The 20,947-nt window shown below is 48.6% G+C and overlaps 1 protein-coding gene and 1 long non-coding RNA gene across 4 annotated transcripts in view; one reads left to right on the top strand and one right to left on the bottom strand.

Moving 5' to 3' along the window:
* Nucleotides 1-1,196: 1,196 nt before the first annotated feature.
* Nucleotides 1,197-20,947, bottom strand: part of NCF2 (neutrophil cytosolic factor 2) — a 32,748-nt gene continuing 12,997 nt past the window's right edge. Inside the window, exons 4-16 of one of the 3 annotated variants that reach the window (XM_025285502.2) lie at nt 17,271-17,405; nt 16,382-16,489; nt 16,040-16,099; nt 14,341-14,384; nt 12,359-12,500; nt 12,071-12,139; nt 10,806-10,881; nt 8,808-8,833; nt 8,225-8,379; nt 8,002-8,113; nt 7,497-7,585; nt 3,797-3,974; nt 1,197-1,505 (exon numbers count right to left, since the gene is read on the bottom strand). In XM_025285502.2, the coding sequence (XP_025141287.1) occupies nt 3,815-3,974; nt 7,497-7,585; nt 8,002-8,113; nt 8,225-8,379; nt 8,808-8,833; nt 10,806-10,881; nt 12,071-12,139; nt 12,359-12,500; nt 14,341-14,384; nt 16,040-16,099; nt 16,382-16,489; nt 17,271-17,405 (1,176 nt within the window). In that variant the 3' untranslated portion in view covers nt 1,197-1,505; nt 3,797-3,814. The remainder of the gene's footprint in view (nt 1,506-3,796; nt 3,975-7,496; nt 7,586-8,001; nt 8,114-8,224; nt 8,380-8,807; nt 8,834-10,805; nt 10,882-12,070; nt 12,140-12,358; nt 12,501-14,340; nt 14,385-16,039; nt 16,100-16,381; nt 16,490-17,270; nt 17,406-20,947) is intronic. The other 2 variants (XM_006048638.3, XM_006048639.3) reach the window with 2 other exon arrangements.
* Nucleotides 11,665-13,594, top strand: LOC123333640. The gene is made up of 3 exons (XR_006551058.1): nt 11,665-11,953; nt 12,655-12,902; nt 13,458-13,594. It is a non-coding gene; the product is annotated as an uncharacterized LOC123333640 (long non-coding RNA).

Genomic DNA, 20,947 nt, shown 5'->3' with positions numbered 1-20,947 from the left:
GATCTGTGTAGAGACTGTTTCTTTCCTATCCTGAAAGAAAATCCAACTTAACAAATTTAAACTACTCACAAGTCATCTAGGGGAATGAAAGAAGGTCAAAAATCGAATATGCTTCAGGGTTATTTTTGTTTTTAGTAATATTTCAAACCGATGTGCAGGATTACAGAAAGGGATGGGTTCTAATAAAGAGTGGCTTGTGCAAAGGCGTTAACAACTCAGCATTTTTATCCTATCACCCTTAATAAGGCAGCTCAGAGACCGTGTATCCTACTGGCCCAGTAAACTCAACTCAGTGTGATGAGCAGCAACAGTATTTGGCGTTCTCTGCCCTGGGGTTGTCTTTCCTCAGGTTGAGTCCCCTGATTTCCAGCGGCCTTCGCTGTGTGTGTGAGCCGACACTGCGCCTCACCTGTGTGTGTGCACACCCACCAGCTGCATTTTCACACTGATGTTGATTCAGTCCCCAGTTTGTCTCCTAAATGTGCTTTTCATAAGCACCTACACACTTGAAAAATTGTTAACTGAATATTCCGCAAGAGGAAGGGGAATTAAGGCCAGGCCTTTGGAATTTATGGAAACTCACCCAAGTTAATCCTGAAAAGCACATGTAACCTAGTGGGATAGCACTAAGCGCCTGGTTTCCTGAGCGTGGCCGCTTTTCATCCAAGTGTTAGTGGCATGTACTCACCATTGAGCTCTTTAACAGATGCCCTCTATGAGAAGAAATCAAGGGATGTAGTTCCAGTATTTTAATTTTCTGTGAAATTAAAAGCTATATTCCAGGGGAACATAGTCTAGGTTCTATTTAAGCAGCGAGACTTTTAGTCCCCAAAATGTTAGTTTCGTGTGTGTAGGCATGCATGCTCACATCTTCTGAACTACCTGTAAAGTTACCTCAGTCCCTGGGAGTTTGCGATAGTAATGGTGTAGGAGTGGGGATATTTATACTCAGGTCTTGGGCCTGCACTCTGGGTATTTTGTTTTTGTAAGTTTTTTATTGAGTCATCACATGTATAGAGAGAAGTGTACCAATAGTAAGTATACAGCTCGGTGAATTTTCACAAACCAAACACACCTGGGTAGCAAGCATTCCAAGCAAGAAACAGATTTTCTGCAGCCTAGAAGACCCCCCTCTTCTAGACATTTCCGACCACCACCCCTCCCTGTCTTCAAGGTAATCATTGTAAGTTCTCACATCATTGTCTAATAGGTTAAGTTTTAATGGAAGAGTTGAATTAATATTTATTTCATGAATATTACTTGATGATGGATTAATACTTTAATGGATGAATTAATACTTCCAGAGGTGTCTCTCAAATGTATAGCTGAGGCGTGCCAAATCTTGTAAGCAATATACTTCCTTTTCTTCAACGTTGTAGGTTGTGAAACATCCTAGACTCCTCCGGGCATGCTTTCCAAGTCTGTAGTTGGATGTTGTTCAACAAAAGCTTTGGGGAAAATGCCAACCTTCCCTTTGCACTCCCCTTCCAGCCATTCTTCATTCACTGATAAAAGGAAAAGTATACGTTGACTTCTACAATGAGTATAGGAGAATTCCCTCACCCAAGTAGTCCACACACAACTGGGTCCGTCTTTCTTCACCCCCAGTTGTGCCAACAGGGAAAAGTCAACGTTGGAAAAGTGACTGGTAAGAGCAAACATAGGAGCTATCTCATGATTGGTTTCTGTTTTAGACACAGAGGAGTAAAATGCAGAAAAATCAGAGTCTTCAAAAAGTTACCAAAGTGAAAGAAATTAAACAATGAATCCTTATGTATGAGGTGGTTTGTTTTTTTTTAACATAGAGTTTTAGCTTTGTTGGGAACCTTTGTTTTGATTACAGGACAGGAATATGCCATTGGTTAAATAGATAAATAATGATTGTTCACTAGTGAATGATCAAAGAATTGAGAGTTGGAGCTAATGATGGGTTCAGTCCATGTTTATAAAATACAAGAATTTTCATAGCACCTATTTTGAGACTTGAATAAAGTATGTGCATGGACTTCATAACTCAGTTACAGATAATATCCCCATTTTAAGTTTTCTGTGGTTAAAAGCTACATTCCAGGGGAACGTAACTCAGTCTAGGTTCTGAGAAGACACAAGAGATTAATAGCTTGTTCAGGGTCATTTCTGCCACTAAATATCAGACACCTTAGGTAGCTGTGACCTATTCTAGAGCCCTTCCAACAGACCATAGAAGCTGTTCAGGTCAGAGGCTCATCTTTGGATGTAACATGTCTCTATCAGATATTACAGCAGCAGCGTGTGGTACTTGGATCCTGTCCCCAGAAACGGTCCATTAGTGTGGAGTGTGGCTGGGCATCCGAGTTCACCCAAGGGACTTCTAATTGCAGACTGTTGTCTTGATTCTTTCTTCTATGATACGAGTATCAGCATTTGTTGTGCTGGATCCTGGGAGCTTGTTAAGATGCCAAATCTCAGGTCCCACCGCAAACTTGATTGGGAATCCATTTTAACAAGTTCCCCAGATGGTTCACATTTAAAATTTGAGAAACTTTTGGAATAAAACCATCTCATAACTTGAATACAACTGAACTCAACCCCTCGGCCCTATACAATGTTTATGCTGAATTCTATTTCCCTATGTGTTAGGAAAGTTTCAAAGTCTTACATAGATACTTCCTGAATTAAACCAACTTAGACTTCTATACAAATCCTAGTAAAGAGTATACCACCTTCTTTCCATATCTACTCAGAAGACTTTTCAGAGCATTTGTTGATCTTCATCTCATCCCCACCCCTGAAAAACAAATTTAGCCAGTTGCTTGGTACTGACACTTAAAAAATGGCTTGGGGAGTTAAATCCAACTCTTGTAACTGAGTTTCCATTCCCCCTTTTAGAATATACGCACCATCCACGCACCCTGTTTGTTTTTCACTTCTTATATTGTTGCTACAGTCTGGTATACTCACTCTTCACCCCCACTAACTTTAAAATCTCCCGCTCATTTCGTAATCTGTTAATTTTCTGTTATAATTGATAATGGTGTTCTGTCTTCACTGTTTTGCATTGCTAATGTACAAGATTTTGGCCATGTGAATGAAACTTTTGATATGACTCCTGTTACCAGGTAAAGAAATAAAGAAGAGTGTCAAACCATGAGTTATTAATAGAATGCTGCTGCTCAGTATGGTCAGCAGACCAGCATCGCCTGGAAGCTTGTTTAAAATGCAGATTAGCGGGCCCCACCCCAGACCTGAATCAGAATCTTGGGCGCTGGGTCAAAGGAATTTAACAAATTACAAAAGATGCATGAGCATACTTAAGTTTGAGAAGCAGTAAATTAAGACCCTCCACTTATTTTAATTTTTACTGTTTTTGATTTATAACAACCTGGGAAGTCACCAGAGAGAGCGGTTCTGAATAGTTGTTTTTTAAGGCAAAATGTATGCCCTTCTTCCCTCATCTTCAAAAAGTACATCAATTCAAAGACCTGTAGTTTGCAAAACATCACTGTCACGTGGCTCAGTGCAGACACAAAGTGATTGAAGCCCTCTTCCAATCCATTAACTCCAGTGTGAGAACCCATGGCTTCCAAAACAGTCTTTAATATGTGACTGAAGTCTGCCATTGGTTGCTTCCCTGCCCAGGAGAGCAACAGATGGAAAGGTGAACACACTCAGGTTTGTTCCCTCCCACTAAGAACTGGGAAGGAAATTGAAACCATTGGCTAAAGTTTGCAGCTGACTGATGTTTTCTTCTCTCTGTCCTTGTATTTATTGCTGCTAACACGTACATTCGATTCTGCACTCCAGGAGTAGCACTTACCCGTTGATATCACCAGGATTACGTCCCCTTCCAGGAACTCCAGGTCTTCTGGCTGGGTAGCCTCGTAACTGAAGAGAGCAACCACTTTGCTCCCTTCCTTAAGCTCAAGTTCTGTTGTCTGGTTATTAGCATCAGATTTTTTGCTTTCTTCGGGTTCATCTGGAAAGCCCTGGTCACCCTGAAATAGTAAAGGGCCTGTTAGTTTTGCTAACTTCCTGCCATGAACATTGAACATCACTGAAGGAATCAATCAGCAAAATGTCAATGTAGCACCTGGGATATAAGCTCAAAGCCAAGTTTGTGATCAGTGCCAAGCATAGACCTGGTGTGTACTTTATGAACACTGGATGGTTGGGTAAGTGAAACCAGAAGGTCTACAGGACTGTAGATCGTCTTAAAATCCTACTGAAACATGTTAATCCCAAAAAGGGTAGGTACAACTGGTAATTTTTCTCAGATGGAGAGACAGGTTGAATCACAAGTAAAAGAACCCAAAGTCAAACCTGACTCCCAAATCCAACACCCTTTCCCCAGTACCCATAACACTGGGCACCTTGTTATAGAAAGGCAAACTTGTCTGCACCATCCCAAATTAATCAGGAACTCCCTGTGGGAGTTAACAATCATTAACAAAACAACAAAAAATAATTTAAAACAACAAAATCAACGTTTGCAGTGAAGTAATGCTGAAGCTGAAGCTCCAGTACTTGGGCCACCGGATATGAACAGCTGACTGATTGGGAAAGACCCTGATGCTGGGAAAGATTGAAGGCAACAGGAGAAGTGGGCAGCAGAGGATGAGATGGGTAGATAGCAGCACCAATTAACATGAATCTGAGCAAACTCCAGGAGATGGGAAAGGACAGGGAAGCCTGGCATGCTGCAGTCCATGGGGTCGCAGAGTCGAACACGACTGAACAACAAATTCACATTTAGAGCTGAACTAATAGGAATCCTTTCAAGACAGAACTGAAGGGATTAGTCCAAAAACAGATCATTGGAAAACCTGGAGTGACCTTTCACACTTTGGACACCCACTCGCCCCTGGGTCCTGGGCCTTCCAGCCAGGCCAGCTCAGCCGTGGCCAATGCTGCGGCCTCGTGAACCACACACGCCAGGCCTCCCTGGCCATCACCAACTCCCAGAGTCCACCCAAACCCATGTCCATCGAGTTGGTGGTGCCATCCAGCCATCTCATCCTCTGTCTTCCCCTTCTCCTCCTGCCCTCAATCTTTCTTTTCAAATGAGTCAGCTCTTCGCATCAGGTGGCCAAAGTATTGGAGTTTCAGCTTCAACATCAGTCCCTCCAGTTGAACACCCAAGACTGATCTCTTTTAGGATGGACTGGTTGGATCTCCTTGCAGTCCAAGGGACTCTCAAGAGTCTTTTCCAGCACCACAGTTCAAAAGCATCAATTCTTCGGCGCTCAGCTGTCTTTGTAGTCCAACTCATATCCATACATGACCACTGGAAAAACTATAGCCTTGACTAGACGGACCTTGCTTGGTGCCAGAGGGACCCAGAAGTCTCAGGTCCAGTGGCTGCACTTCTGAAACAATTTTCTGAACTCTAACCCCTAAGTTTACTTTGTGGGGTTTGCTACAGGGCCTTCCTCCAGACCTATTCTCTTTAGTTCTTCCCCTCCCATTTTTTTTTCCCCCATCAAACATTTGTCTTTGATTTGAGTGCAAAGGAGACCCTTCCCTAACTGAGCAGTAACCACTACCCAGCTGTGGGGATGAGGGTTTGGAGGAAGGACTCGCTGGGCCCATGGCCTGCATGTCTGGAATAGCTTTCCTGCTGTGGTCATTTCTATGGTCTCAAAAGTCCACTTGTGGCTGAAAACTAGTAGCTGACCAAGGATTCCCTTAGGAGCTCTTCAATTTTATACCCCCTAGGCAGATAAAACCGCAGATGCCACTGTTGACAAAGGCTAAAGCAGGAAACAGGTGAGAAGAGGAACTGAAGTGTCAACGGGACCCCACTTGAGAGCTTTGGTCAGTGGGAACTGCAGGCTCATGGTCTCTGTGTCAGGACTCCCCAGCCGCCGGATTGTGGGTCGGGACCTGTTTACTCAGAGGAAGCTCACCAGCCAGCCTAGCTGATTTCTCTGCCTTGCTCATATGCCCTTTAAATTACCAGTCCAGAGCAAGACCTCACTTATCTTCTTCCCTGCTCACAATATCAACCTAGCACAGCAGCGTCCAAGGCTACCTCTATCTAGCCCTGTGGTCTTTCCAACACTTTTCCCACCACGGTCCCTGCCCAACAACACTGAGCCCCTTTTCCCACTGTGCTGATTCTTGTGGTCTGCCCTCCTGTGCTCTCCATCTATATAATACATCCATCCTAACCTCCTCCACCTTGCTAATTACTACGCACCATTTTCAGGCTAAGCTTCAAGACAATTTCAGTCTCTAGGAAGACTTGTCCCACTTCCCTCCAGCATTTTTGGGTGAGATACCCTCCCGATGTTATGTAAATGCTTACATAACGGAGTAAAGCATTTGTGTGTCTCCATCAGTTTACTTCACACATGCTTTGTAGTCATCTGCTTGCTCTTCCCCTCATGAAAAAAGGCCTGTGTCACTAGTTTTTATATCTCCAGTACCTATCTAGAGACATAAGTGCCCAGCAAATGTTTGTTGAAGAATTAATGTCATTAGATAAACGCTGGAAACAACCCAAATGTACACCAACAGCTGAATGAATAAGCCAGTTGTGGTATCCATACAATGAAATACCATTCAGCATTCAAAAGAAATGGACTATTAATATATATACTGTACGATCCACTTATTTGAAATGACATAAAAGACAAAAAACTTTGTTGACAGAAAGCAGATGGATGATTTTCAAGGACCATTGTTGGGAGGGAAAATTAACATCTACAGCAAAAAGAAATGGCAACGTTTCCTAGGGAGACTAAGGGACAAAGCCAAAGAGTACTAACGTGTAGCTGCTACTTCCAGCCTCGAACTTTGCTCCTGACTCCCTCATTCTTACTGGAAAGTCAGTTTAGCTCTTCTAGACCCCAGGGCCTATAGATAACCTGCCCTTTTACTGTCAGTACCCTGAGGTGTTCAAGAGCAGCAGTCCCCAACCTTTTTTGGCACCAGGGACCGGTGTCATGGAAGTGACGGTTTTAACACAGACCTGGTGGGGCTGGTTTCGGGATGATCATCGTAAGGAGCACACAACCTAGTTCCTTCACATGCACAGTTTACAGTAGGGTTCGAGCTTCTATGAGAATCTAATGCCGCTGCTCATCTGACAGAAGGTAGAGCTCAGGTGGGCTTCCCTGATGGCTCAGCTGGTAAAGAATCTGCCCGCAATGCGGGAGACCTGGGTTCGACCCCTGAGTTGGGAAGATCCCCTGGAGAAGATCCCACTCCAGCATTCTGGCCTGAAGAATTCCATGCGCTGTTGAGTCCATGGGGTCGCAAGGAGTTGGGCACGACTGAGCGACTTACACTGTCACTTTCAGAGCTCAAGTAGTAATGCAAGTGATGGGGAACATCTGTAAACACAGATGAAGCTTCATTTGCTAATGGGCCTCTCACCTCCTGCTGTACAGCCTGACTCCTAACAGGGGATGGGAGCCCTGTTCAAGAGTATAGGCAGGCTCTGAGTAATGTTGGTCAGGTGGACCTTGCTTTGCCTTGTTACCTACATTATAAAACAGGATAACAATACGTACCTCACAGAGTTATGCAGGTTGTAAGAATTAATACACAAAGTGCCCTTAGCACAGTGTCCGGTACACAGAAAGTTCTCAGTAGGTGTTTGCTGTTAGTGGAAGGTTGTTATCCAAGTCATCTTCATGAAAAAAATGCTCGCTATTTTTTTTTTTTTCACTCCCAAATGTCCTTCCCCATGGAAACTTAAGGTGAAGAATGGCCGTGAACTCAGCCTCAAGCTGTGACTTCATTCTAACCTTGCTTGATCGAGCCTGAACCTTAGGTGTGGCCGCAGATGGAAAGGACCTGAAGCTTTCTGTGGGCTCCTGGGCCTGCTCCGCTCTTGTGGGAAAACCTCTCTCGGCTGCACCCCAGGTGAGGATGCCAGAGCTGTGGCTTGTTACCTGCCATGTTCCCAACACTACACCTAGGGCTAGGCGCCCAGCAGGCGCTGAGTGAATGCTCAAGTGTTGTGGAGGAGGTGGCCTGTTAGAAATCCAGCCTTACAGGCCCTTGGGCACTCACCACGGTGTTCTCACACCACAGCGTCAGGCAGTAGTTTTTCACTTGGGCCCAGGCATCCTTCATGCTGAATTCTGAAAGGGGCACCAGCTCATTGCTGTCCTGAGGACGGTAGCTGGGTAGAGGTAATGAGGAAGAAGCAAGTCAGAGAACAGCAGGGCGGGCCCATCCTCTGGCCCACAGCGGGCTCCCGGCTGTACCCTCCGTCTCCCTGTGTGCAGCTCACCTCAGCTTAGTGTGTTCCGGCAGGAGATCCAGCTTCTTAGCCACCATGTCCCGGACCTGGCTGTAGGGGAGCCTGAACTGAGTCTCCATGACCACCGTGTACTTGTAATGCACCTTGAGTGTGTAGGACTTGGGGACACTGAGCTTGATTTCCTGCTGGGAGAGCCAGCAGAGGGAATCTGTGAGTGCCTGAGGCTTCCTCCGAGCAACATACTGGATCCCAGGGAGTAAGTACCCCATGGTGGGGAAAAGCCCAGAAGTGCCTGGTTTCACACTAACGTGAGAGGGCCTTCAGAGTCCTGTCCTCCAGCTCAACTCATGCTTGGATAAAAATTCCTATGGGTGATACCTGGCCCACCAGCCATGGGCCAGCAGGCAGTGTGTGCATGGAAGAGGGGGAGATTGTCAAATGCAGTGGGGGAGGGAGGTCCCTGGTCCCTGTATGTATGGTAACAACTCTTCTACCCCTTCCCTTGGAGCTCTTTCTACAATCCAAGGAGACCGCCTGTGGAAATGGTTAGGTGGGCAACCTAAGCTCTTTCTTTCTCTACCACTTGAAATAGTACAAGGAAAAAAAAGATTACCTTGGGCTCTTCTTTTCCTTTCTGACCTAAATGGAGTAGGTGAGAATAAAACAAAGGAAGATGATGAATGAACACTCTCAGCTAGCCCCTGCCATACACAAGACAAAACCGCTTAGAACCAGGCGCCCAACTTCATACGCTTTATCCTGTGGGTGATTATTAACCTTAATAAACTGTGGGGGAAATTATTGGGTAGATGTGAAGGGCAAAGCCATGAACACAAAATGAACCTGGTCTCTGCTTCCAGGGAGCATATAGGAAATTCGCAAAGGACCATCACATCCTCACCAGCCCATGTGGTTAGGAAGGGATCCCAAAGGCCAGTTCATGGTGGTGCTGCTGGCGTAGTGGTATCATGCGAGATTCCCAAAGGTCAGTTAGAGCAGTGGGCTCCATCGAAACAAACTCAGGGAGTGTGAGATGAGCCAGGGGCCACAAGGAGAAATAACTGCTTATTTTTAATTTGTCCTTTATCTTTTGTAGGTTTTCTAATGTATAAAATATATTAATATAGCAGTACATGTATAATTTATGGGGTTTCCCCAGTGGTTCAGATGGTAAAGAATCTGCCTGCAATGTAGGAGACCTAGGTTCAATCCTATGGTTGGGATTGGTTCCCAACCCAAGAAGGGAATGGCTACCCACTCCAGTATTCTTGCCTGGAGAATCCCATGAACAGAGGAACCTGGTGGGCTACAGTCTATAGGATTGCAGAGTCAAACATGACTGAGTGACTAAACACATATAATTTATATAAGAAAAGTATGTATAAAGATATTCACCATGGAAACAGCAGTGCATGCTCAAAAAAGACCACTGCTCTCAAACCCAGCTGATCATTAGAATCACTTGGGATTTTTTTTTTTTTCCCTAGAAAAGCAGGTTTCTAAGCCTGATTCCAGTCCTAAAAAATCAGAATCAAAGGCCTTTGATTCTCCATTTTTAAAATCTTCCTAGGTTAATATGTGATCTTTGATGGGCCCCTAGACAGAAAATATAAATTCAAGAAAGCTGTCAAGGACATTGGGGGATAATAGAAATTTGAATATGAATTATGTGATCTATATTACATAATAATGTATATTAGCACTATCCTAGTATAACAGTTATATTGTGCTTGTGCAGAAACGCGTCCTCGTTCTTAGGATTCAGATGCTGAAGTGCACGGTGAAGTGTCGTGAGTCTGTAACTTAGTTTCAAGTGGTTCAGCAACTAGAAAAAAAATTATATTAACAAGAGCAGCAGCCCAAGGACATGGTGCAAAATGTTAACAATGACTGAATTTAAGTGAAAGATATTCTTGTGTTCATGTTGTACCATACTTTCAACCTTTCTGTAGGTTTGATATTTTCAAAGTAAAAATAGGGGTGGGGAGCATCCCAAGTGATTCTGATGATCAGGTGGGCATGACAGTCATTGATCTAGGATCTGGACAAACCACCTATTCAATGCATCTCTACCAAGCACTTACTCAGGATCTGCTTAACCCGCATTAGTGACCAAAAGTCCATGACTTCCTAGGGCAGCCGTCTCCACATATCAGGAGAGTCTCCCTTTCATGTCTGCCCCTTGGTCCTTTGTCCATCCTCCAGGGCTCTGCAGAGTTTCTTTTCTAGATAGAGCTCCTCAGTCATTTGAAAAGAACCACTCCACCCCGCTCTAAGGTCAACAGGTGCAATTACTTGAAACTTTTCTCCTGGGATAAGGTCCCACGACTTAATGACTGATTGAGTTGGGATGCTCACAGCCCGCCAGAAAGCAGCTGCCTTTACCCAAACTCCACGCATGTTCTGGAGCAGGCAGGGAGGAAGGATTTCTATTTTCCTGTGTTTGGGATGGGTGAGTGACACAGGAGATGGGGTGCTCTGGGGCCCCATGATCATAAGCTGGGAGAACAAGAAACAAGATTCTGTCAGGCTGGGAGAGCAACCCTCCATGGGAAGGCAGCCTGGAGCACTCCTGCACCCAATCCCGGGATGGTCCTCCAGAGACACTAACCTGGTGACAACTGGGGTCTTCCAGGAGCACTGGAACTCGGGGGAGCTGGGATATCAGACTCCAGGGAGGTTTCTTCCTGGAGGGGACAGGAAGAGAGGGTGAGAACCTTCATGCAGACACAGTTCTTAGGCAGGGGTAGGAGTGAGGGAGACCCTGCAGACCACCATGGAAGGGAGCCAGATGCAAACAACTTCCTAAAAGTTGGAGTGGTGATGACATTTAGTGGAGACCAAGGGCTGAGAATGATTGAAGGCAGGAGGAGAAGGGGACAATAGAGGATGAGATGGTTGGATGGCATCACCGACTCAGTGCATACGAGTTTGAGTAAACTCCGGGAGTTCATGATGGACAGGGAAGCCTGGCGTACCACAGTTCATAGGGTTGCAAAGAGTCAGACATGACTGAGCGACTGAACTGAACTGAAGGAGAGTGTTGCTTCAATGGGAAGCAGAGTGGGCCTGGTGAAAACAATCACAGTAGAAATAATAATGAGAAAATAAGAATTCTAACCCTCCAGCTACAAAGCCCTTGCTGCCTAATCACCCCAATTGCCACACTGGAAACCCACTGGGGGCAGGGTAGGACCCTTGTCTAAGCTCACTCTCTCACTCTACACCTTGCCCCTTCAAAAGAAACATGCCACTTCTCATCTACATGGCATTTAGAACTTTTCCAGTCATCTGGACATCGTGACTCTGACCAGGGAGGGCCAGCACCACAGAGGACAACTGGTTGCACAGTCTAGAGAGAGACAGGATCCATTGCCGTCAGGCATCTGCACAGATCCAACAAAGACCACTCCCCAGGCCTGGCAGAAGGGCAGGTCATCGAGATGGGGTGGGTGGGTGGGGGTGGCAGCGGCATCAGAAGCAGTGGCTAGCAAGGTCTGCTCTGATTCAGTGCTCTAAAGCAGATTTCCTTTGGTGAATGGATTTCACCAGCCAGCACGCTGACTCTTCTTCCTGGAGAAGACGACATCTGGGAAGACCTAAGTCATCACATGCTGTAGCTGTGGTCAAGTCACCCCTGGCCAGGAGGAATCACAGAGCTGGGGGCCCAATAGGACCTGCTGATGCCTCCACTCAGCACATCTGGGTTTTTTCCTTTCATCCCTAGATTCAGCTCTGCGCAGCTGGTACCAACTCAAGGTGGGCTCAGGACTAATGAGTCCTCAGGGCCTCTTCCTCTCTGCTCCCCTCCATGGTCTGTCGGTGGCAGGGTTCAGGGGTGGGAAGGGAACGGGTCAGCCCTTGGCACTACGTTACCTGGGGCTGCTGCTGAGGATGGATCCGCAGCTCAACTGGTTCAAGGTAGTTGCAGGGAACAAGCCCCTTCTGCGGTGCAGCATCGTGGAGCCAGAACATGGGAAACAAAGATGCAGTCATCAGTAGCCACAGTGCAGGACACCCAGAGACGTGGGGGGGGGGGGGGGGAAGCTGAAAGAGGGGCAGCTGGCCTGCATATAAGGCAGCAGATGCTGCTCCTCAAAAAGCTTGCCATGTGCTGCCAGGATCCTGTGCCATTAACCCACCCACCCCCCATCCTCTGAATACCTGCCCGTTGAACATGACCGTAGCCCAGTTATCATTGCCCTTCTTCAAGACAAAGACGATGTTCCCTGGCATGACCTGCAGCTCCTCTGGTGTCTCAGGCACAAACCCAAACAACACTCGGTGGGCTTCGCCTTCCAGGGCCCTGCGGGATGGGGGTGGGGAGAAGAGGAGGGATAGACACAAGATACGAGATCCCATCCACCATCTAGCCTGGACCACATCTGCTCCTTTGATGCTGTGGGTCAGCAACTATGGACCCGGAGCTGGGAGCCTCACTCCCATCTCTAATTGCCCAGGTGACCGTGAGCAGGGAGTTGCCCGTCTGATGGCCGAGAGGACTCTGCATGTGAACGTGCTCCGTAACCACACATGCAGTGGGACAAGAGCTAAAAAAAAAAAAACCCAACATAACACAACACTTGATGACGCCTTGCAACCCCTGCCCTCCCTTCCCTTCTGAGGAGGAAGGATCCCAGCTGTGCTTGGCCAGCGGCCGAGTCTGGGCGGGGCCCGATCAGATGCCAGGGTGCAAGGGAGCAAGCAGGTGAGAACCCGCTGGGTGAGGAGGTGAGTGGGGGAGGAGGGCAGAAATCCCCTAGAACAGCAGTCCCCAGCCTTTTTGGTACCAGGGGTGGGTTTCACGGAACACAGTTTATCCATGGACCAGGGCAGGGGAGTGGTTTAGAGATGATTGTGTTTCTTGTGGACTGTGTTTCTATTTTGTGGCAGTTTCAGGATATTCCGCCTTGACTTTAGGGGAAGGGGCACAGTTCCTATGAGAACCTAACGCTGCTGCTCGTCTGACAGGAGGCAGAGCTCAGGTGGTAATTTGAGTGATGGGGAGCAGCTGTAAATACAGATGAAGCTTCACTCACTCCCTGCCACTCACCTCCCACAGTGTGGTCCAGTTCCTCAGCAGGCCACAGACTGGAACCAGTCCATGGCCCAGGGGTTGGGGATGCCTGCCCTAGAGCCAGCTGGGGCCGTCCACGGGGGAGGGACAGAGAGTAGGGGAGATGGGCCGGGAGGCAGTGGGGGGATGTGAGGCTGCCTTGCTCAGCCTTACGTAATGTCATTTCCCCTTTGCCGTTTCCTCAAGGCCTGCTCTGCTCTGCTCTGGGGCGTCCCATTTGAGCCACTTCAGAAGGTGTGACTGCGGCCAGCTGGCCTCTCCAGGCTGGTTCCCTTTCCCTCCTACTCTGCTACCTTCCCTTCGGCCCCTCGTTTTGTCTCCAGACCCTGCATTCATCTCTGTGGGGGAGACGGCCTCCCCCAGCACAGGGGAGCTTCGGGATGAGTTCATAGGCCCCTGCCTTTTTCTAGTTGCTTTGGCACTCTCTTCACTCCTTGTTAGAACCTTCCCTAGTGGGGAGGGGGAGGCTGGGCTTGCTTCTTCACTTAGAGATAACTCTGAAGAAAGCTGTAGGTTTTGTCATCCTTGGCTTCTCCTCTTACAGAAGAAGGACTTCTTTTTCTTGAGTCCTTCCTCTTCCTTCTTCAGAAAACATGTGCCAACAGGGAGTGAAAAACGCGCCCACATAGGAAATGACGTGCCGTTTCGGCCTCCCACTCTGCTCTCCCCGCTCCAGGGAGCCTGGCCTCTGAGGGGGATCCTCCTGAGAGGAGGGCACCCTCCACTCCTCCACCCTGAGGTCTGTGTGCAGCCCTCAGAGGGTGGTGTTCCACAGACACTGCGGTCCTTCGGTGACAACCCCTTGCTCTCTCTCGGTGCACACTGGCGTGGGGACATGGGGCCACCCCGCGGCTGTAGCCAGGTCACCACCGTCGGCCTCACTGCAGTCAGAGCTCCATTCCCACCATCATTCCGCCCTAGCCTTGAAGGCAGGAGGAGCCTGATGTGCTAGGCTAAATTCCTCACAGTTTGGACCCTGACCCCAGCTTCACCTTCTTCACCCCTTTGTTGCCCTCGGTTCAGGCTTGGGAGTTTGGATATCCTGCATTTTGGTCTAAATCTAACTTACCTGAAGATCTCTGGGGTTTTCGGCCTGGGTGGAGGCTCAGCTGCCTATCGGACATGCAGGAGAAATAAAGGAGGCCAGGACGACAAGGGAAGGAGGGGAGACAGAACAGACGGTTAATGGTAATTTAAGCCTCCTTCCAGACCAGAACATTGAAGACTGCATTTCTGGCTCAATTAGAACACTCGCGAGGGAGAAGGCAATCGTGTACCCTGACTAAACACTGGAAAAGAACACCTCCCACCAGCTCCCTGGGCCCAGAGTTCACCAGTACAGCAATTCCTCTTGAGCCAGACCTGGTTTCTGGAGTTTTAGCTGTCACAGAGCAACATGGCATCATGAGGGTGCTTCTGCCCTTGAACTCTGTCCCCCTCCTAGGAAGTTTCTCAAAGCACTGCTCTATAATTAGCATCTGCTCTACCACACGACATCTGTGGGTAGTTAAAAAACAACTCAAGGGACTTCCCTGGCATTCCAGTGGCTAAGACTCTGTGCTTCTAACGCGGGGGGCAAGGGTTTGATCCCTGGTCAGGGAACTAGATCCCACATGCCATGTGGCCAAAAAAAAAAGTCCTCTATGCCTGCGGTGATGGTTACATAACTCTGTAAATATACCCAAGATCATTCAGTTGAGCAAGTGAAGTAAGTGAATTGTATCGTGTGTAAATTATAACTCAATAAAAAAATTTTAAAATAAATAAAAATCAACTCAAGGTCCACAGGTCAGGTAAGAATCTCCTTTTAAAGTGTGTTCCCTGTTCTACCCTGAGTACTATGGAGACCAGTTATCTGGGCTTTTTCCCCTCTGGGAGTTCCCTGGGTGCCCCAAAGCCCAAGGGAGTCCTGCAAGGCTTTCTTCAACTCTCTAATGAAGAGAGAGGTGAAAGAATCTTGCCTCTCTTGCTCCTCTCCTCTGTTCCTCTTAGCCTCCGATGCCCCAGCCTTGGTCGCCTTCTGGGCCAGCAGTCAACTCTCTGACCCTGGGAGGCGGTCAGCACAGCCCTCAGAGTGACCAGGCGTGTGCACACTGGACCGTGGGACCAGCACACTCAGAAACCCCTCCCTGTGCTCGCGTGGACTAGAGCTCCTGCCCATACTGGTTCTGTTGCCACAGAGCTGGAACTGTCCTCAGCCGGCACGACCCGCTTCCCTTCACAAGGAAGTACCACCTTCACATTCCAGACCCGCTGGCATCTAGTCTATCTGGAACCGGTCTCGGAGGCCAGCCTGGGGGGAAAGATGGTTCACCCTGGGGACCCCTGCCCATGTTCCTGAGGGGATTGCTGCATGCGGCCGATGGGTGCAGCCAGAAGAGCTCCCCCTGTGTCCTGTGTCTGAGAAGGGACAACGAGCAAAAGCCTTCCATGGCTGTGTTTCAGTTTTCTGAGAGAATGGTCAAGGCTTCGGGAGAGACGAGGCACGCTGAGCTCTCTTGGAACTTCAGAGAAGCGAAGGCTGGCATTTGAAGGGGAAATGGAGGGCTGGCTCCCGAGGACTTGAGATGACACCCAAAGATATGATCTTGTTCCCCTTCCAGCTGTGGGATCCCTGACCAAGTATGGCCAGGCATACACCCTCCATAGACCGAGAGCTCAGCTAAAAGAGCCCTGAAAATGAGGCCGCTCAGCACAGGCACTCTGCCCAAGCTGGCTCTTTCCCAGAGAGCCCTGGAGACCCGTGGAGAAGGGCAGGACCACCTCACCTGCGGCTGCAGTGGGGCAAACCCTGAGAAGCTGTCCTGGTCTACCACAGAGGCCACCACCTGAAATTGAGAGAGGGAGGTGTGAGGGCTGCCCTGGCTCTGTGTGCCCGTCCTTCCTCGTTCTCCCCAAGATCCCTTCCTCACACCCTGGATCTGTCCTCACAGGGACTTGGTTCCGGAGGTGGACGGTGGCTAAGGATGGGCTTGTCAACCCTTAGGTTAGAAGCTGCCTCCCCAGGACAGAACCAGAGGCAGGCGCCCCTTCCTCCAGGGTCCCCTCGCCCTCAGTCCACAGGGCTCATGCAAGAGGGGACTCAGGGGACACCGAGTGGCCTCACTCACCGTGGCCTTGCCTAGGTAATCCTTCTTGACCAGCTGAGCCACTTGCCTCTCGTTGGGCCGAAAGAGCCTGCCCACAGGGATCACCACTGGCTCATACAGCTTCTGTTTCTAAAACACAGAGAACAGAGTCTTTTCCTACCTGTAAAATGGGGGTGACGACCCTCGTCCCTCACTGAACAGATGCGCGGATCCATTGAGAGAACCTCGCAAGAGCGCTTTTTCTCCACATGCAGGGCTGGACTTAGTGTGTCGGGGAGGGCCATTTGGTTTCACTGTCACCTTATACCGAGATGTCTGTGGGTGCTGTTTGCCCAGCACCCTCTTTTCCTAGAGGGGCTCCCCCTCCCACTCTGTGAGGCTCACGGAGGGCTGTCAATCCTGACATGGGTGGCCCGGACCCGAGCGAGGCCCATGACCGTGCTCTCTTGGGGCTGCTGTTCGCAGCCATGGACAGATATGTACAGACTGACTTATGCCCCCTTGTTCCTGGTGTTTAAAAATATGATTTAGAACAAGCTTCATCCCTACATGTGCTCAAACTCAACTTCCCACTGTTTGTTCCTATAATCAATGCATTTTTTCTCGAGCGCTATCGTGTGTCTGGCCCAGAGCCAGGCTGCGAGAACCCAGGGGGTAAGCAAGCGGGCACAGCCTCTGCCCTTGGGTGCTGCCCCCGGTCCCCCACCAAAGCCCCTTGGAGGGGCATGAGGAGGGCTCCGCTGTCTCTTCCTCTAGGCCTCAGCTTCTTAGACTTCCACATTCAAGATCCCACAGGGAAACAGACCCCAAGATCAGCATTACCCGGAGCTCAGAGGAGGTAAAAGCGCCACATTTTTGCTTCCCAGTCGACATTTGCACAGCAGACCCGCTGCTTCGCCAGCGCACTCACCCAAACGCTTTCCATGGCTCTGTCGATTTTGGAGTGTCTCGGCTCAGACTTCATGCTCACAGCCAGCACTAAATGTTCTTCAGCCTTTTTCCATTCCTCCCTCTTGGCGTACATGAAAGCAATGTTATATAACACCTAGAAAAGCATAGGCCACAACATAAAGCTTGAGGCTGCTCCGAATCTAGGGACCAGGCTGGGAAGAGCTCGCACTTTTTGCTCCTGGAACGTTGCCTGGTGGCCTTTCTCCCTTCCCCAGCTCTCCTGGAGGTATCTACAATACAGTACAATCAATATGGCTCCTGACTTATATCTAACACAAGGATGGTGTGAAGAAAACATCACGTAATGCAAAACTCCAACATCGTGCGCGTTCCTTCAACAACCAAGGAGGTCAGGAGTGGGCTAGAGCTGTTGTGTGATTTGGGTATGGACAGCAGTGACGTGTTCAAGGCCCCTTGAAGGGCTGGGGGTAAAATACATGCTGTGGCCTCCCAGACCAGCTCCTGCCACTGGTCCTGTGCTCAAAGACTGGACGATGTGGGATGGGGAGACAGAGGGTTCTAGATGCATCGTCCTGCATCCACAGAACCCATTCTAGAACCTAGGAGTAACAAGATGTAATGTAGTCATATGGGCAGGAGGAAGCTCTATGGGCAAGAGTTCGCTGGAGCTGGAAAGAGACCCAATACAGACCCAGGGCAACGCTTCACCTGGAGTAGAAGGAAATCAAGATGGCAACTAACAGGCAGGGTTTACTTTACCTTTTTTAAGATTTTTTTTTTTCACGTGGACTGTTCTTAAAACCTCTATTGAATTTGTTACAACATTGCTTCTGTTTTAGGTTTTTGGGTTTTTTTGGCCCCGAGACATGTGAACTCTTAGCTCCCCGACCAGGGCTCAAACCCACGCCCCCTGCATTGGAAGGCAAAGTCTCAACCACTGGACCACCAGGGAAATCCCTAACTTACTTCTATTTAATGACAATGTAGCCAGTTCTTAGGGCTCCTCACATCATGTATGGAGGATGACTAAGTGACCAGGAGCTGCTGCAGGCTTCTCACAGGTCAGAGTGACAGGAGTCACAGCCTGATGCCCTGGGGTGGGGTGTGGGTGGTTCTCCAGGGCTTCAGAGAGGAGATACAGCTGGTCACCTGGGGCCTGGTTGGAGAAGGGGATTGTTGGCCTTCTAAGCAGTAATGCATGGAGGCAGTGCAGTTGAGGGATCCCAGGGCTATTTTCTACTATGTGGCCTCATCATTATAAAATGATGATAATAATGTTTCCTGCCTCCAGATTTTTGTAAGAAATGAAGAATTCATGTAAAGCACTCTGTTTAATTGGCACATGGTGGGTGCTGTAGAGCTCTTCCTTACTATCATCACTGTTATCTGCGGAACTATCTTGGGACTTGCTGGGAGGCTGAGCACAGAGGTCCTGCCTGCCTTCTCGGGGAGGGTGACAATGCCCATGTGATTTGGGGGAGACCACAGGGCTGAGTTTGCTGACTGATACCATCTGGGGATTCTTTGTAGTCACAAAGCTAAACTTATGAAGAACTCGGGGAAATCAGCACTGGAAATCAGTGCTGTCTGTCGTCTTTATCATGATCATTGATATGATTTACTGACCATCACTATGGGCCAAGCACTTTATCTGCATTATCTCTAAGCCACACAACCAGCATACAAGGTAGGGGCCTCACTTCTGTGCTTCCAGAATCCTTCCCTAGCACTTTTCTCCTCCTAACCCAATCACCTCACATTACGGGTGACCATGGGTGTTTGGCTGCTGACACCCTGTGGCCCCTTGGACCTCTAATGCCTGACCCTAGCTGGCATTATGTGATGCTCAGTCGTGTCCAGATCTTTGTGGCCGCGTGGACTATAGCCCGCCAGGTGCCTCTGCCCATGGGATTCTCCAGACAAGAATACTGGAGTGGGCTGCTGTTTCCTCCTCCAGGGGATCTTCCCAACCCGGGGATCGAACCTGCATTTCCTCCATTGACAGGTGGATTGTTTACCACAGAGCCACCTGGGAAGCCCCAGCAAACATTATAAACATATGCAATAATGAAGGAAAGTGTTAGCGAATGTGTATAGGGTAAGTACTCAGCCTTTCTTTACAGATGAGGAGGAGCCCGGGGCTCAGAAATGACACTGAATTCACTAAGGTGTATAAGACTAGGAAGTGTTAGGCTGGGATCTGATCCCTCTCTCTCTGATCCCAAAGTCCTTGCTTTAGTGCAACCAGCTTCTAAGACAACACCAGTGATTCTCACCTCTTGGTACTCACCCACCTGTGTAGTCCCTTCCACACAAGATCTGAATGTGTAGCGATCTGAATGGGAGCTGAATGTGTAGCGAATAGAATATTATGCAAATGAGAGGTTTCCATAATGTGACATTTGAGGTTAGGTTAGAAAAGACATCAACACTCTGTATCAGTTCCTCTTGGATCATTATTTCCTCTGGGGAAAGCCAGCTACCATATCATGACAGGACTCAGGCAGCCTTAGAGAGAGGTTCAAGTGGCAAAAAACTGAGGCCTCCTGCCAAGAAGTAACCCTAACTCGCCAGGTACCTAAGTCACCTTGGAAGTAGATCCTTTGGCCCTGGTCAGGCTTTCAGATGATGGCACCCCTACCAACATCTCTACTGCAACCTCCTGAGGGCCTCTGAGCCAGGACCACCCAGCCAAACTTGGGTTCCTGATGCCCAAAACCATGAGAGAATTGTTTTAAGTGAAAGTCACTCAGTCGCATCTGACTCTTTGCGACCCTGGAACTCTCCAGGGCAGAATACTGGAGTGTATAGCCATCCCCTTCTCCAGAGGATATTTCCAACCCAGGGACAGAACCCAGGTCTCCTGCATTGCAGGTAGATTTTTACCAGCTGAGCCACCAGGGAAGCCCAGATTGTTTTAAGCCACTCTGTTTTAGAGCAATTTGCTATTCAGCAGTGGAAAACTGGAGAAGGAAATAGCAACCCATTCCAGTGTTCTTTCCTGGAGAATCCCTGGCAGACTACAGTCTATGGGGTCACAGAGAGTCGGACACGACTGAGCGACTATCACACAGTGGAAAACTATTACACTTCTCAATACCAGTCTGCCACCTACACTGTGATTGGCCCCGGGCCTCATCCAGAATAGAAGAGGACTGTTTATTTAGGCAAGTATGGATGTGAGAGTTGGACCATAAAGAAGGCTGAACACTGAAGAATTAATGCTTTCAAAGTGTGGTGCTAGAAAAGTCTCTTGAGAGTCCCTTGGACAGCAAGGAGATCAAACCACTCAATCCTAAAGGAAATCAACCCTGAAGATTGAGTGGAAGAATTGATGCGGAAGCTGAAGCTTCAATACTTTGGCACCTGATGCGAAGAGCTGACTCATTGGAAAAGACCCTGATGCTGGGGAAGATTAAGCGCAGAAGGTGAAGGGGGTGACAGAGGATGAGATGGTTGGATGGCATCACCAACTCAATGGACATGAATTTGAACAAACTCTGGGACCTAGTGAAGGACAGGGAAGCCTGGCAAGCTGCAGTCCATGGGGTCATAAAGAGTCAGACACGACTGAGCCACTGAACAGCATGTATGGTGGCAGGGCTGGTTCTCCCATAGTTAGTTGGCTGGTGCTGAACGATGGCGACAGGGACCAAGCCCAGAAGTGGAGATCTA

The sequence above is a fragment of the Bubalus bubalis genome, chromosome 5, assembly GCF_019923935.1.
Source record: "Bubalus bubalis isolate 160015118507 breed Murrah chromosome 5, NDDB_SH_1, whole genome shotgun sequence".
In the NCBI taxonomy this organism is placed as follows: domain Eukaryota; kingdom Metazoa; phylum Chordata; class Mammalia; order Artiodactyla; family Bovidae; genus Bubalus; species Bubalus bubalis.
This window is presented reverse-complemented; position numbering and strand designations above follow the sequence as displayed.